At 35.4% G+C, this 18,153-nt stretch overlaps 1 protein-coding gene across 3 annotated transcripts in view; it reads left to right on the plus strand.

The window, feature by feature from the left end:
* The window catches only part of RANBP3L (RAN binding protein 3 like), a 46,463-nt gene extending 29,720 nt beyond the window's left edge, over window positions 1-16,743 (plus strand). For all 3 annotated transcript variants that reach the window (XM_070245913.1, XM_005604308.4, XM_070245914.1), the window contains 9 exons: window positions 160-299; window positions 3,206-3,309; window positions 4,438-4,522; window positions 7,077-7,179; window positions 7,521-7,651; window positions 9,041-9,161; window positions 10,795-10,937; window positions 14,158-14,347; window positions 15,944-16,743. In XM_070245913.1, coding sequence (XP_070102014.1) covers window positions 160-299; window positions 3,206-3,309; window positions 4,438-4,522; window positions 7,077-7,179; window positions 7,521-7,651; window positions 9,041-9,161; window positions 10,795-10,937; window positions 14,158-14,347; window positions 15,944-15,987 — 1,061 coding nt within the window. In that variant the 3' untranslated portion in view covers window positions 15,988-16,743. The remainder of the gene's footprint in view (window positions 1-159; window positions 300-3,205; window positions 3,310-4,437; window positions 4,523-7,076; window positions 7,180-7,520; window positions 7,652-9,040; window positions 9,162-10,794; window positions 10,938-14,157; window positions 14,348-15,943) is intronic.
* Window positions 16,744-18,153: the final 1,410 nt, after the last annotated feature.

Here is an 18,153-nt window from a genome sequence, read left to right on the forward strand (position 1 = left end):
TAAGTAGTACACATTCATTGGCTATTTTGACTTTGATTAGTTAACATTAACCCCTCATTGAATGATGACTTTAGAAAATAAGCATTAAATTAGTCAAAAATAGAGAGGAAGTAGTATTTCGCTAAAGATATATTGACCCTTTAATTTCGTTCTTTGAAGGTCCCGCGAAACATTCTGAAAATATTCTAAGACCTGCTATCTTGCAGCCACCTCAAGCTCACAGGTGTGAAAAAGTGAGAAAAACATTTGGACACAATGCCTTGGAATCCTGCAAGACTAAAGAAAAAGCAAAAAATAAGGTAAGAAAACCTCCTCTGGTAGGACCGACCTCAATCCCCAAACCTTCTTTCAGTAGATTGCTGTGGACCCCCTTCAAGAGTTAGGGGCTGCCTGAGCTTTGTTCTGTTGCTGAAGCAGCTGCCTGGCTAGAGAAGCACTGGGACTAGATGGCAAAAAGCCCTCGGTAACATTCTTAAGCTTGTCCCCTTAATTGGAGGGTTGTTCCCAGGAACAAGTCTTATGGAGGTGTAAAGCTGAGTCCAGAGGAATGGGAACCCTCCGGGTCTTGTTTCAGTGCTTTGATCCCATGTGAGAACCTGGGAGCAATGAGGTGACAAAGTCCAGGAGTCAGAAGTCAAAAGGGACAGGGATTTTCTGCATCCCCAATTGGTTGACAGCCTGGTGTGGCTTTGGAAGCTTAGGTCACACCAGGGACCCATCTTCAAAGAGAAAAGGACCAGGGGACTACCTACCCAGTGTGACTGGGAGAGCTTGGGAAGCTTCTGGAGACAGATAAGAATTCTCTCTTCCAACTGTTGTAGTGACTGAATCACTCGTGGGCCTTTTCAGGGGGCGATTCATTTGGTTCCGGCCATGCAGATATGGGTTGGAGATATTCTGTTGCTATAGTTCTAGCTGTGTCTTGCAGAAGCAGGCACTTGAAAGGAATGGGACACAAGATCGGTAGGTTGGAATTTGAGAGTTAATTCCATCAGTCATTTGTTTCCAGCTGAACTATTGTGGGTTGGTCACCTAGTTTTGTTTTGTTTTCCCATACAAACAAAGATAGCAACACACGGAAGTGTTAAAAATACCAGTCGTTGGGGCTGGCCTGGTGGCGCAGTGATTAGGTTTGCACATTCCACTTCGGGGCCCAGGGTTGATGGGTTCGGATCCCGGTGCGGACCTATGCACCGTTTGTCAGGCCATGCTGTGGCAGGTGTCCCACATATAAAGTAGAGGAAGATGGGCATAGATGTTAGCTCAGGGCTAATCTTCCTCAAAAAAAAAAAAAAAAAAAAAAAAAACCCAGTAGTTTCATCAGTTCAATGAAAAAAATCAGATTGGTACTAAGTCTCCCTCTGCCACTATCTAACTACGTTTGCATTCTTGGACAAAGCAGCCAACCTTCTCTTTTCATCAGTGAAGGACGAAAGTTGAACTGGGTCAGCATTTACCAACGTTTTTATATTTCCAGATCTTTTTCTTTCTAAGATATGATTTCATGAGACCCATTGTCGATTTTAAAAATCATTTCATTGTTTATGCATGGCATATGATGTGATTTTTAAGTAAAACGTTCTCAATTTAAAATCAGTATTTTATTAAAATTTTTCATTTAAACATAATATAATCATCACCATATTACATAAGTTCTTACTTTTATCTATTTAAGAAGTGATACATGTTATTTAATTTGTTTTAAATTATGTAAGAAAAAGTAAGATGTGTTGGCTAATTTCTAAAATGTTATTGTATTTGATTTTGGAACAGCATAAATTATAGATTAAAATTTTTATTACATGTTGATATCAAAAGTAGATGAATATTTCTTCTTCAGCATAATATTTTGAAATCTTTCATTGCATACTTTAAAAATAAAATCTATTAATATATTTCTTGCCCTTTCCTCCTAAATGATAAAGCATAAGAGAAATTTTCAAGCTATTGTTTGCTAGCATTTCTTCTTGAATAACTTATTAAGGGTATGAATGGAACTTATTCCTAATTAGTGAAAAGCCTAATTGGATATGCCCATCACTGAATTTTCTGTTTAATAATGACCTTTGAAGATCTAAAGACAAGCTATATATAAGATGCTGTGTAAGAATTCTGACAAAATAAATGTAATTTATAGATTAGTGAAAATTATCTGTAGGTGAATTTTATAGGACCATTATTTTTATGTTCCTTATTAACTTGTATATCAAAATCAGAGCAATTTTTACTCATCCTGTCATTAATTAATGGTCACTTATTGTGTATAATTTAAACAGTATATGCCTAATAGAAACTATTTTAAGCAGTGTAAGAATAAAAACTCCCATTTTGGCTGAGAGAGAAATCAGAGTGACTGAGTCATGACCATGTACTTTGATCTTTACTAACCAATGACACATACTCTCTTGATACATGTTTCTCAGCTCGCCAATTCTATTATAAAGGGAAAAATACTCAGAATTATTTTTATTGATTGATATAAAATTAAAGTGGAAACAGACTCTATCTACCTTTAAAGACAAGAACTGCCTGCAACATCTTTGCAAATCCCTAGTTGGGGAAGGGAGGTGTCCACAAAACACTGGAGACACTGCATCAGATAATTTATAGGGTTCCTTCCAGTTCTAAAATTGCTCACTCCTTCATGTATACATTAATGCAGGTAATGTGCATATATCTATACACATCAGACAGAGTGATTAATTGATTAAGTTACCAGTCAAAGGTTTCTAGATGAAGAGATGAATGGCGTTTCCTCTCACATTGGGTGGCCATGATGGTGAAGCTCTTAGGCTGTTTCCAGGGATTAACTAGGCCTGAAAGATAGATTTACCATGTAGAAATGAGAATTGACTCAATTTGGCTAAAAAGGTAAAAGTAACAAAAGGAGGTGGGATTTCTGAATATTGTGACTAAGTATATAGTGTGGTGTCAGACAGACCCAGGCTCAGATGTCAGCGCTCTTCCTGGTTCCAAGCCTAGCCAAATTATTTAAACTGTTAGGTCAGTTTACTTATCTGTAAAATGTGCATAAAGTGTATAGAGTTGTTGTGAGGAGTAAATGAGATAATGTAAATGAAATGCTTAGGACAGTTCTTGAACATAGTAAATTTTCAGTACATTTGACTATAATATTGTTTCCTCATCTGGTGCTCCAATAGTAAGCAATTTAAATGAACTTTTTGATGGATTTCTTTTCTTTCAGATTTCTGAAGGGAACTCTTATTTGCTAAGTGAAAATTTACCAAGTGCCAGAATTTCAGTCCAGCTGTCTCCTAACCAGAATGTTCTAGGTGCTACATCAGTAGGGTACGTTAATGATGTGGAAACAAAGGTGCCGTCCTTTCATTCTTGCTTTCTTCTATCATTATAACCATTTATGGAAAAAAATTTTCCGACATTGTAGAGATAAATTGCCAAGATTTCTGTTTGAAAGGAGATTTTTATAAAGAACACGTTTAAAATGCTTTTCAAAATATCTCCAATGTTTAAATATTCTCATACTATTATTGTATTGTCTTCATTTTCTCGTTGACTTGGGTTAGAATGTTTCAAAAAGGTATGGCTAAACTTTTATTTAGTTAGGCATTAATTATGTGGCTACAGATTAGCCTTTCTTCTGCTTTCTCTGGCATCCTTTTTTGCCCTTTTAAAAACTATTTTCAGCATTATTCATTATTTACTGGCATAGGTTGGATAGACAACAAAGAAAGCAGTATAAATATGCAAAATGAAAATTAATGTTTACTAGTCTCACCAGTGATGAAGGCATGTGATCTGAGAGAAGATTAAAACTAGCCCTGGATGTAACTGGACTCACATGATTAGGCCCCATGCAGGTACCGCAGCACTTACCTTCTGTGCACACTGGGGATGCAGTGGGGACCCTGGGACACATTTGCCTACACAGAGAGGGTTGAATGTCTTCCAGTTTCTCATCATGCAAAACACTTTTAACATTAAAAAGAAAAGTTTTGAGGAGGAAAAAAACAAAGTAAACCAATGCACACTCAAGTATAACTGACAAGATAGATTGGCTTGGCTTTGCCCTGCAGACCTCTGATAGCTACAAGCGTTGGCCACGCAGGGAAGAAGAGAGCGGAGATTAGAGATGGAAAGGCTGTTCTGGAAAAGTAAAATGGTAAGAGCTGGGCAGCTCCCTGGTTGATCACACAGCCGGTACAGTGATGGTCGGGAGACCTTTTTGGACTGGTCTCAGCCAGTGCTGCAACAGCTGTCAAATATTTTGAACATAATGCCTGGAAGTACCCATCTCCATTTTCCTTCATGTCTCATTAACTCCACGTAAACAAAAGTTAGTAGATGTTTTTATGCTTTACATAAATCTGTTAAATCATCTGATAATTTCACGTGCTATGGTTTAAAATGACTTTATCCATATATTTAAAATAGTAAGTGCTTATTTCTTTTTCTTAGATGTCAACCAAATGAAGACAAGTATTCTTTTAAAAGCTACAGTTCTGATTTCGTTTTTGGAGAAAACATGGTAGAAAGAGTTTTGGTAAGATTTTGGCAAATGTTTCCATTATTATATAGAGAGCTGTCACTTCAAATTTCTGAAGGCAAATTAATTAAAACAATGTTAAACTGGAAAACACTTTTTAACTCCTGGGGTCAAAGCCACATTTTCTTTCTTTAACTGGAAAGATTCTCCTGGGAAGCAAGTTCTAGTTGTTAGAATGATCCAACCCACAGAGGAAGGGAATTATATAATTATAACATTATTGCTGATGAGAAATATTAAATAATTCTTTGACTTGTGTTAAACCAAAGTTACCCAAGGAAGTCTCAGAATTATCTGCAACAGTTAGATAAGCTCAACTGGTAATGATATTTTAATATAGTTTTTCAATAGGATTTGTCTTCACAAGATACATTTAAAATCATTTGCCAATATTTTCTTATTAACTACAACCCTATCTTCAAGCTTTTACATTGAAAGCATTATTATAACTCTTTCTTTTCTTTTTTAAATAGCTTTAAGAGGAAAATCATAGTATTTCATTTGCCTAGGGGAATATACTTGCCAAGTGGAACCCACTAACTATTCTTACTATCATCCTTATTTCATATTGAGTATCATCCTGCATGAGGAAGTTGCTGCTCTGCCCTCCATAGGACATGTTTCTAAAACAGAGCAGAATCTACAGCAGTGAATTATACAGCAAGGTGAAAGCTGTGGAGCAAGTGTTCCTATGGTTTCATCTGGTCCATCACATGTTCATACCCCTTCCAACTTTCACCCAGACCAGAATCTGCCTGAGATGGGGCAAGGTGGCTAGCTTCTCTTGGGCCTATTAGTTACATGAAGAATCCCAAAGAAACTGTACAGATTTTAAAACCTGTGCAAGGGCTCAGAATAAGAAAAGGACCAACTCTTGAGGCCTGTTTATTCCAAGATTTTTAGGGCTTTCACAAATCACTTTTAAAACCTAGTTTATTCTACACCTGCCTCAGGCTAAACCCTAATTTGAAGAGCAGTATCATAGCTTTTTAGCTTAGAGGGCACCCTTTCGTCTCTCCCCAGATGAAGGTCAACTCCAGCAATCCTAGAGCTCTTGACCCACACCTTTGGATCTGAGCCAGAACGGACCAACTTCCAGAGTGAAGGTCCAGGCAATATATTTAGGCACATTTATTCCATGTCATTTATTCCTAAATTTGGCACTAGATCAGTCACAGCCTCTGTAAGATGTCACAGGCACAAATTAAATACTTTCCAAACCTTAGTATTAACTTTAACATTCGACTAAATTTAACAAACATGTATTGTGTTATGATATATAAAGCACTGGCGTTGGTCTCAAGTTTGTCTGCATATTACAATCATCTGGTGAGCCTTTAAAGGATTTCTTATGTCTGGGCATCTCCCCAAACCACTTAGATCAGAAGCTCTGTGGTGAGGCCAGGTGTCAGGTGATTTGAACCTACAGCCAGGATTGAAAACCACCTGGGCAAGTGGTTATGCAAAGTTAAAGGAGACACTGTACTCCACAGGTATTTATAATCTAGTAAAGGGTGACAAAGAGATACGTATACAAATGAACTATCTTCAGGATTACAGATTTGGTTTGAGGAGGTACTTATGCACATTTCCTCTGGGCACTTTAATTTGGTTTACAAAGGAAACTGAGCTCCCTGTGTCTTTAAATTGATGACATCCTAGGATAACAGGGTCTTTGGAGATAATTTGTATTTGTCCTCTAGTTAATCCTGTAATCTTGTGGCCTAGTGATTTTGGGGGCCAGGATGCTCTCCCGAGTTGTTGGCTGACCATGTGCTTTTAGAGTGAGTCATTAAACTTTCTGTGCCTTAGTTTCTATTTTCTTAAAATGGAAATAATTACACCCATCTCTATCAATTTTAACAGGATATCTTGATGTCCAGTTAAATAATGTGAAAGAATCTTGATTATAAGGGAAAAGATATAAACCTAAATTCTCAAGTATCATTTCAGTTCTCCCCGTTCTGCGAGGGACTATACAGTATCATAAATGGCCAGGCAATTGCTCAGTCTTTTTTTACACAGGCCTTGATTCCAACACATGTGCAAAGCCTCAGGTATGCAGCCTTAAAAGTGTTGACAAAAAAAATGTCTTAGAGGAATAATTAGTATTCTTTCTATAAAGATGTTCTCTGAAACAGCGAATGGGTTCTCTTTTTAATTTTTGTAATGAAGTGGATAGAAAAGGTCAATTGCTAGGAATACTGAAATACCTTGAAACAGTGACAATAGTTGCACCTCCTAGGTGTCAGGTCAGTCTGGTGCAACAGCTGCTACCTCCTTTATGGGCCTCTAAACCTTCTCCCATTGTCTCTGGAACTAGATCCCACCTGAAGTAGGCTGGTGGTAACTAGATTATGCTTCCTGAAGCTTAGAACAAAAGTCATCTAACAATAGGGAGGAGTTCTTTATTCAGCACGTAGGGAGCCCCAAACAAAACCAAAGCAGTTGGGTTTGTTTGCTGTGTTGAGACAGAAGAACAAAAGTATCTTTTGGCTTACTGCAAATATCTAGGCATAAAATTAAGTAATACCTTTTTTCCCCCACCTAGGGTACTCAAAAGCTCACCCAGCCTCAACTTGAGAATGATTCATACACCAAGGAAAAAACATTCAAATCCACTCTAAAATTTCCTATCAACTCTCCAATGTCAAGTAAGAATTATTTCATTTGTAAGACATTTAATTCAACTAGTTTATTTCCTGTTTTTCCATGTCATTTGTTTAATATTTATAAAATACAGTGTTTTATAATTTTTTGGTAAAGATTCAAGCATATAAATATAGTTACATGAAATATAAGCTTTCTAAAATGTTTAATGGTATGGGGAATCATTAAAGACATTTACCTGAACTCAAGCAGTTTGAGTTTTTGGAAACACTCATTATTATAAAATGCTAAGGAGATATGTATGGTATCAGGGGTAACAAAGAACTTCGCAGTAGAGAAATTGGGGCCTTTTATGTTTTTTTTTTCCCCTCCTATTTTCTCTTAGGAACAGACTCTATTAAAGGTATATCCCTAATTGAATCAGCTGCTGCTTTCTCTTCTAAACCATCACCTAAATGCTTGCTGGAGAAAATTGATGTTATTACTGGGGAGGAATCAGAACATAATGTGTTAAAGGTCTGTATATCATGTATTGCTCTTTCTGGCACCACTTACGTACATGGAATAATTACCATCAGCAGGGATGTCTTTAAAAATAAAGGCAGAAGTATAGTTTTCGTGAAGACTGAGTTGCTTAAATAAAAATGTTAGAGGCTTCCAAAGATTAAACCAATATTTTGTTGAATTCTCGCATTTGTATGTATAATTTGCAGGAAAACAGGCTATTGGGTTTACAACCAATCACATTAGTCCCTTAGCAAGAAGCTAGCCAAGAACCTTGTCTTAAAATAACTTCAGGTCTATGTTTTATGCTTTTCATACCTGCCTTTATAAGTGGTGCTATTATCATCTGATTTAAAATTCTATTTACACTGAAAGTTTTAAAATGCTGATAAGATGAATTGATTTCAGTTCAAGATAATAAAAAGATTTTATCTTCCTTTAAAAGTTCTTTTAAATAACTTTGGAATTTCATATAAATCAAGAATTTCGCAAATGTAGTGCACAGTATCATACATAGGATTTGAATGTTGAGTGGTATAGCTATCAGCCTGGGCATATACAATGTAACAACTACAACTGAATCATTTCAACAAGGCGTGGATTTCCCCTTGCCTCTCTCTGTGTGCTTATGCCCCAAACTCCCTCCATTCCTCCTCTCCTCCCCCATGATCTACTGATACATTTACTACACAGGTGTGACTCAGAGCATTAACTCTGATCGGATTAATCCCATATTTACGGAAGTAATAACTAAGGGTGAGACCCTAGCATGCTATATTTTTAACAAGTTGTCAAGGTGATTCTTGTACATAGTAATATTTGAGAACCATTGGGAAGCATTAAATTATAGGGTATTCTGTGGTATCACATCCTAGTTCTGATGCTGTGTTCTTTGAAATTTTTTGTTCCATGATTTCCTTCACTTTTGAATAAATTATATAGCTCAAATAACATTAAGTGTAATTTGAAAGTTGGTATATTAGATAGATTGTTAAGTGAAAAAGCAAGATGCAGAAAGCATGTATGGCAGTCTACCATTTATAGTAAAAAATAGGGGAACATATATATATATCAGCATGTGTATACACGCAAATATCTCTGGAAGGATAAACAAAATATTAGTAACGGTGATTACTTGTTGCAGGGGTGAAAATTGGCAGATGGGGAGCTAGGGTTGGGGGCAGACTTTTCACTTGTACAGCTTTTTGTTTTTTGATGTTTGAACTATTCAAAAATCGTATGTTTTGAAGATTAAATAAATGTTAAAATCTGGTGTATAAATCATTAACATAGGCTATTCTGATAAAAGATCAACCAAATAAAAGTGCTATAGAATAGTCAAGAATTTACTTTGAAAAAAAATTTTCTATGTATTTGACGTTTTAAAATATTATCCTTTAGATCAACTGCAAGCTTTTTATTCTCAACAAAACAGCACAGTCCTGGATTGAAAGGGGCAGAGGAGCTTTGAGATTGAATGACACAGCAAGCAGTGACCGTGGAACATTCCAGTCAAGACTAAGTAAGGAATCATTTTGTAAAGCAAGACACTATTTCTCAGGGTAAAATTTCCAACATAGGTACATATCATTTTCCAGAGATGTGTTATAAAATATGCCAATAAATCAGACTGTTGAAAACAATATTGTTTCTAATGTACTGTAGGAGCTTCCATTTAGAATAGGCTCTGATGTCAGACTACACGGGTTCCAGTTCTGGCTCTACCACTGACTGACCGGTGACCTCAGATGGTTACTTAACCTCTTTCTGCCCTAGTTGCATCAGTTTAAAATGGAGATAACAATAGTCCACGACATTGAGTGATTGTGAGAATTCAGTGAGATAATCCATGTCAAGCACCTATGACAGAGCCCAGCACACACCTAAATAGTAATCTCGTTATTTGTAGGAGTTTGATGAAATTATGTTTGAAGTGAAAATAGTTTTTCTAAAAGAGAATATTTGCCCTATAATTTATCTTTGGCATTCTAAACATGCTGTGTGGGTTGAGATGAAGGGTCAGTTTCTGAGGAAATGAAGGTACATGGTTATTGAATCCTGCAGGCAGAGAGATGGTCAGAGTCTGGAGTCAGTCAAACTGAAAGACTCAGGAGGTTGTTGGCATCTAGAAAGGCACACTGGGTATTGTTCAGAGGTCCAAACTGAAAGTGGGTGCAGGCAGAGATCTGGGCAGGGTGGATGGGTTTGCTGGTCAATGTTGGGTGGTTAAAGCCATGGAAGAGGCCCCAGACAGAAGTTGGATCCAGGTATATGGATATTTGTTGAGTTTCAGCAATCAAACTCAAGAAACGGGTAAGGAATAGAATTCAGACTAAGCGAATAGGAACAGTAATGTAACTGGCAACAGGTATCTAAATAACCCAATAAAGTATTATTCCCAAGGCAGGTGCTAGTTGTTTTCTGCTCTGGTTTAACTCCATTCCTTCCACTGCCTGCCAAAATAAAGTACAAAACAACTTTTCTTTGTATTATACAGGTAATACATGCTCATTATAGAAGACAGAAGATATGGACCAACAAAAAGAAAAAAATTAAAATCACTCATAGGCCTATCTTCCTGTGAGGGCCTCTGATAACAGCATATATTCTTCTGGACTTCATTCTCTGTATATATAAATGTACCCATATATTGAAAAATTTGTGATTCATGGTGTTATATTCCTTTTTAACTTGGTTTTGTTTAATAGTATACCATGATCACCTTTCTACATCAATAATTATCGTTCTTCAGTAATCTTAATGGGTTTGTAATATCTTGAATAGCTGAACCATCATTTATTTAACTCAATATTTTGAATGCTTAAAGTTTTTGTTTCGGTTTTCTCCATTGTAAACAATTCTTGGATAAATATTCTTCAGACCACTGGGTCCTCAAAAGAGTTCTAAAATCTCAACCATTCTTTAATAATATAGTAAAAATATGTAATTCCAGTATATAAGTTAAAAAAAGTCCTCTAAAATAATAAAGCCCAATTTGAAAACCAAATTATAACCTAGTCAAATTACAATTTATAGTGAAAATACAGTCTGAAAAACAACTACAAGATGTACTTTGCTTTCACAAATGGTAAATTCCCCTGGAAGGCTAAGAATCCGCTGTTCTGCAGTCTGATATATTCATCTTCCTATTTTAGTTATGCGCAATCAAGGCAGCCTGAGGCTGATCCTCAACAGCAAACTCTGGGCTCAAATGGAGATTCAAAGAGCAAACCACAAAAATTTACGAATAACTGCTACTGATTTAGAAGACTGTAGCATCAAAGTGTTTTTAATTCAGGTAAGTGACAATTTCAGTGATAGAGGATTACCCTACTGTATTTATAGATCTCTGCAATTACTAATTTGGTTTTTTTAAAAAAATTTATTATAATAACCTACACCATTGGCAAAAAATCAGCTATTCATTATGGTTGTTTACAGTATAAGACCTAAATTTTATATGAAATTTAGAGATTAACACCAAAATCTATAGTAATTATTGGTACCTGTCCGAAGACATTTGTACTGATATATGATGTCAAATCTCTACATTTTTCTTTACTATTGAAATTATGTCAACAATCTTACTGAGTTACCAAGTTACTGAGTTGTCAAGATTGGTTTCTGGAAGGCCAGCAGAATCCACAGCCCGGTGCTTGTACTGCATGCTGAAATTAAGAAGGCCTTGAGATCACTGCAAAGGAACCAGTGAGAAATGGAAAAACACAGGGCCAGCAAGTTAAAAGAACCAGTCCAGTGGCAAATTCCAATTCTGGACATGAGTCAGTCTCCAAGGTAACAGGATGGGAGCACAGCTTTAGCTGTTCCCCGGCGGCAGGAATGCTTGACCTCAAATTCAAGATCTAGGCACAAGAGAGTGAGCTGGCAGGAATCAGATCAGAAAAAAGGCTGGGTTTCCCCCATGAGCTGAGACTCAGAAGACTGGAGGAGACTGAATATTCACGTGACTCAGGCAGAAGGTGACAATACAAGTAAATTGGCTTTTATATAGTAATGGAAAGAAAAGTTGGCAAGGGTCCACTGATAAAAAACCAAAGGTTTTATTAACTACCAGTAAATGCACTGTTAGGTGTAAGTAATGTTGAGTATTAAGATGTTAGAGTAAAATGATGCCCAAATCCTGTTTACCATTTAGGGAGATAATACTTGATACTCTGCCAGGCCAGATCCCCCTGGCTTTGAGTGGGTAAGGCAGCCTGCCTGAGACTGAGACTGTAACTGTGACAAGATTCTGCTGCAAAATATCTGACCCATGCTGACTTTTTAAATTATAGGGTATTTTTTAGAGATTAGCAAATGAAATGCAATAAACAACACTCAGGGGCCGGCCGGTGGCCGAGTGGTTAAGTTTTCTCGCTCCCGCTATGGCGGCCCAATGTTTCGCCAGTTCTGATCCTGGGCGCAGACATGGCACCGCTCATCAGGCCATGCTGAGGCGGTGTCCCACATGCCACAACTAGAAGGACTCACCACTAAAATATACAGCTATGTACTGGGGGGATTTGGGGAGAAAAAGAAGAAAAAAAGATTAGCAACAGTTGTTAGCTCAAGTGCCAATCTTTAAGAAAAAAAAAAAAATCACCGAAATTCCACTCCCAAATGTCACTATTAACATTTTGGTCTCCTGCTATATTTTAGTATATATACGTGTGTGTGTATACGTTTATACACATGTACCATACTGTATACACTGTATGACCTTCAGGTAAGTTATTTTAACATTCCCCAGTCTAATTTTACTCATCTGCCAAAGCCGAGTAAAAGATAATAATATGCTTTATAAAGTGGTTGAGAAGACTAGATAGCCAATATTTGATGGTGAAATACACATATCTAACCTTCTTTTCACTTATCAATGAAAATGAGTGTTCTTGTGTTACTAGATAGTAGTTCATTCTTCAAAAAATCTTTTAATAGGTGAAAATATTCTATTCTGAGTACCATAATTTATTCCATTAATCTCACTTTGTTAAATTCTTAGATAATTTCCTGTGTTTCACTATTATAAATTTTGTAAGGAAGCTGAAAGGAATTCCCTGTGTACATACATGTTAATTTTCTTGGAAAAACGTTTTGACTTGTCTTGACAAATTTCTCTCCAGATAGACTGAACCGATTTTCATTCTCACTGGTATTTTCTTATGATGCTTTCTGGGAATTACAGTTTTCTTAAGCATTGTGAGTTTGTTTTCCAGAAAATATATCATTGTGATTTTATTTTTAACTTCTTGTTCTGAATTTCTTGAATGAAAACATCTGAGTGAATTTGTCAAAAGGAAATATATTGACTAATGAATGGTATGCTTAAAATTTAAGGTAAGAAAGTCAAGGTAGCAGAACAATATTTATATTTCAATTACAAATATTCTTTCAAAATTTGTTAACTTACTAAAGAAAAATTATACCTTTGCACATAATATACAACAAATATTTACTCAACACCTTCTGTGTAATATCTAATACAATGTGAGAAACAAAAATATTTTATTTTAGTTTTTTTTCCCCCAAAAGTAATTAAGGCAACTTGAGAACATGCAAATGAAAAAATATACTTTAAGACCCTTCCCCCAAAAAGTTGGCCTGCAGTTGGTTCAACTCTTGGTTCTTGGCTTTGAAACATTTGATAGCTCTTTGGAGGATCAGCGAAAAGAAAAAATTTTCCAGATTTTCTTTGAAATTGTGAAAAGATACAAAAATGTAAACTACTGCCATGTTACCTTAAAGAGCATTGACTTTGATGACAGACCCTGGGATTCAGGTTCCAGGCAATTTGCCAACTTCCTGTGTAAACTCAGACAGGTCGTACCTTTCTGAGCCATAATTTCCTCATGTGGAAAGGGAAGAGGGAAACAAGTGTATATTGAATACCTGTACCACGTGCTTTTACTAACATAAATGCAATAAATAATTAACCCATGGTTTTATTGTAAGGACTAAATTTAAAAAAAGAATATAATAACAGTAAATGTTATACCAATGTAATTGTTACCATCAGTTTTTATAGCAACAATAAAAATAGAAAAGTATTGAAAGCAGGGACTTCTGATGTGTTTATGGTACAATACCATGACTGCTCAAATGAGCTCTGCTTTTCCACAGGGCTATGCAGCTTGCAGGGGATGTCTAAGTAAAGTGATGTAAAGGAAATGGAAGTCTCTTTCTCCCTCTAGCCCTACAATTTTCTACAGTGTAAAATGTTGGAGGAAGGATAGTCGTAAATTCACATAGAAATTTTAAATCACATTTCATTCGATCAGAAAATTTCATTTTCTCAGTTTCAAATGCACAAATTAGGACCTCTTATAAAATTATCCTCTTGAGGATTCAATTTGGTTCAAGAGGAATTGGCTCTTTACCCTTTAGTTTTTAGGGCTATTTACATTCTGGATTTATAACATATAATTCCTTCCTTATTAATAGTGAAAGATTACGAATCTGTAAAATGTGGCTGTTATTAAGTTAGTTATATTCTTAACAACCTAATTTTCCTCATGCAGGCCAGTGCCAAAGATACAGGATATCTGTATGCAGCCATACATCATCGTCTTGTTGCACTTCGAAGCTTTGATAAGCAGAAAGATATAAATCAACCTGAAAGCCAGTCAGAAACAGCCCTCCAACAATTAAACTTCGATAGCTGTGATGAGGATGAGGATGATTTCATCCAGGTCACTAAAAATAGATCAGGTAAATAACTTTTCTTTTGTAAGTTCAGAGGTTTGAGAAAGAAATCTTATGCACAATCCTAATATATGAAATAGATTTTAAAAAAGTGGAACTGATCTGTTTTCAAGTGTGTAGGGATTAGAGCCCTATCTGTTTGGATCTGAGGAGGGAGTGTGAAAATCACTGTCTTTTACATGTGGCCTTCATTAGGATTTTACCAAGAGTCAGCCTCATTGTAATGCCTGCATATCATTTGCATATAAATTGCATAAAAAACATATTTACAATTTAAAGTATTACATTGCGACCCCGAAACTAATAATTTATTTATATTTCTCTTCACTTATTCTCATTCTCCTGTTATTGGCTATAATAGGAAAAAGTATTAATACTTGTAATGAAGCTACCAGGAAAATCTAGCTTCCCTTTTTGGAATTTGACTACTTTATTTTCAAGAACTTTCTTTGCCTGGGGCAGAAAGTACTATTTTATTGTGTCAGGATCCATGAATTGAGTAAGGTTGAAGTGGGACCAGTAGTAAACAGATTTTTAGGTTTTAGTGGTTGTCCTGATGAGGGCATTTAAATTAAAGTTCATCATTATTTTTAAAGAAAACCATTGTCAAGGAAATAATAAGCCCAGGTTTGTTATACAGATGTAGCTATTAAAGCTAATAAAGTCATCCAAGTATTTTCAGTAATAGTTTCATTTAGCCTTAAATTCTGCTCTACAGAGGACTGAGCAATATGCTTACAAAGATAGTATGTTAGCAAGCCATTTTCCAACTTTTAATCATTTTAAATCTTAAGGCTATTTTAAACATACATAATTTAAGAATCTGTCAAAGAATGTGTGCGGAACTTGAAGAAATATCTTCCTTTGCTTAATACTAAAAATGTAATCAAGAGGAAAAATGCACACACCATGCAGATCAGGATCATAGACTGCTTGACTCGGTGAGCCAGAGAACTAAATGAATATGATTTTTCTTGTTACTATTAAACAAATGGTTTATTATTTTTGGAAATGTATAAATAAAATTATCTTTTGTTATTATACTGTTTATTTTGTAAACAATAAAATGGGGTCTATTAGAAAATGAGTTGGTATCCATTAAAAATGTTAACTTGCAATAAGGATTAAATGGCAAAATTCTTTCATCAACAAATGATACATGTTTATGAGTAGAATCTATATTCTATTATATTCCATTTTTGGAAAGGAGTGATTTGCAACTATCTTCATACAAAATGAGAAACAAGGGAAATAATGCAAAGTAAATGTCAATCATATGAACCTCCTTTCCTTGCTATTTTATCCCTTTTTCTCTTAGTACCTTCTCCAAGAGGTGTTGCATACAAATGCATAAATGTTATGGAAGCAATAAAAAGTCTAATATTTTAAACTTTGTTGCCCATGAGTTAAGGGTTTAATTATTCTGAAAATGTCATGTTTAAAATTAGCAACATTTCCAAATGTCACTTATAAAAATATAGAGTCTATATATTTCATTTCCTCACCAGTAATCATATTCATGAGTATTTATGTTCAGTTGTCCTCAATATTAAATCTAATATGAATATATTATATAATAATTATTTTAAATTTATATCACAGATTCTTCTAGATGGACCCACAGACAGTCGGTTGCCTGTTCATGAGTGCTATCTGTTATAAACATGACATCTACAGAAAGATCACCTTACTGAGAAAACTAAACCATCCTAACTAAATGGGAAGATCCTGTTCATTCCTTGAAGAGTTTTTATGGAAAAGTTCAAGAAATATAATTTGTTGCAATTAAAATTTTTCTCTTATGTAGTCTCATAATTCTGAGATTTTACATTTTGATTATTGTGGGGAAAATGACAGAATTTAAGAAATACATAGACTTTGGAAGTTCAAAATTTATCATTTTTGAAGAAGTTAATTTAGAATAGGATTTGATAACTAATTTGGACTATGCATCACATTGATGGATACAACAGAATTATAAATTGCTGGATTTGATAAATATCTAACTAAATATTTATTTTTTCAGTCAAGCATTGGCCATAAAACAAATATTTTACAACATTTCCAGAGTCATTTCTTTGAAAAACACTATAACTACATGATAACATTTCATTAAATCATGCTTTCCTTCTGGGAAATGTATATTTTCATTTAGCCTTTGGATTTTCTAATACTGTAAGATTATATATTCATGGTATGAATTCCTTTAAAGAGAATATTTGTTCTTGGACTCGTATCTATTGTACCTTGTATATGCTGACGCACAGTCAGCATCCAATAGTTGGTGAAGGAATGAATAAAATATATTACCTATGTATCAAAACAGTAAGTATAGAAAAAGTGACATATGTTAACTTTAGTTGTTCTTTGCTTTATGTAATTAAATTGTGATTAATATTCTAGTTGGTGTGGCTGTATAGAGACTTTTTTAAAAACAGATATATATAGCCTAGTGAACTTTTCTCTTAAATGCTGTTATTATGGTAGACTACAGTAATTTCAACAATCATGCAACAGAGTTTTGATGCCCCTCTTTTGAGATTTGTTTCAGAGATACTTCATGAGTTATATAGGAAAATTAGTCTCAGTACTTATAGCCATATTTCATTTTTCAATCCAGTTTTATCACTCCATGGCTTCAAAATGACTTTTGATTGTGACCCCCTAAACAATTCCCCTATTAGAGGTATCTTAGTCCGCTCAGGCTGCCATAACAAAATACCACAGACTGGGTGGCTTCAACAACAGACATTTATTTCTCGAAGTCCTGGAGGCTGGGAAGACCAAAATCAGGGTGCTGGCAAAGTAGGTTTCATTCTGAGGCTTCTTCTCTTGGCTGGTAGGGGGCCAGCATCTCACTGTTATGCTCACATGACGGCTTCTTTGTGGGAGCACAGGGAGAGGAGAGAACAAGTTCTCTGACGTCTCTTTTTATGAGGGCATTAATCCCATTAGACTAGGGCCCTACTCTCATAATCTCATCTAACCCTAATTACTCCCTAAAGTTCCATATCATCACATGGGGGGCTAGGGCTTCAATGTATGAATTTGGGGAGAACAGACATTCAGTCCATAACAAGGAGATGATTCACAATTCCAAAATGATTTCTGAAAATGTTTTGAACAATGACGACATATTTGGAATAATACTACAACTTCACAAAATTTTACTTCGAAGAACAATATTCATTTGGTTTTTTTCCTTCTTCTCCTCAAAGCCTCCCAGTACACAGTTGTGTATTCTAGTTGCAGGTCCTTCTGGTTCTGCTGTGTAGGACGCCACCTCAGCACAGTTTGACTAGCAGTGGTAGGTCCAAGCCCAGGATCTGAACTTGTGAAACCCTGGGCTGCGAAAGCAGGGTGCGTGAACTTAACCACTCAGCCACAGGGCCAGGCCCACAATATTCATTTGGATGTATATATGTGAATACATATTTTTTTAAACTTACATCACTTTATTTTTAGTATTAAAAGTAATTATATATATGTATTTATTGTCAAACCTGAGCTAATGCTTGCAAGTTTACTTTAGCTTATGAAAACTGAATTAACTCTTTTAGACTATAATTTAGTTAGTATGTTAATTATTCAAAGTTTTGCTCTTTCCCTATAACGCAGCAACTATAACTTATTAAATGTTAGCCCCTAAGAGAGGCCCAGTCATTCTTCCACTGACTCTGGAAGAAACATAGTAAATAAAATCTTTTATTTCTCAACTAAGCAATGACTCAGGAAATAGAATAAAAGTTAATGTGAGAGAGGAAGAGGGGAAAGATAGAGAGAAGGAAAAAAACAGAGAAAAGAAAAGCTTT

This window comes from Equus caballus, chromosome 21 (assembly GCF_041296265.1).
Source record: "Equus caballus isolate H_3958 breed thoroughbred chromosome 21, TB-T2T, whole genome shotgun sequence".
Taxonomy (NCBI): Eukaryota; Metazoa; Chordata; class Mammalia; order Perissodactyla; family Equidae; genus Equus; species Equus caballus.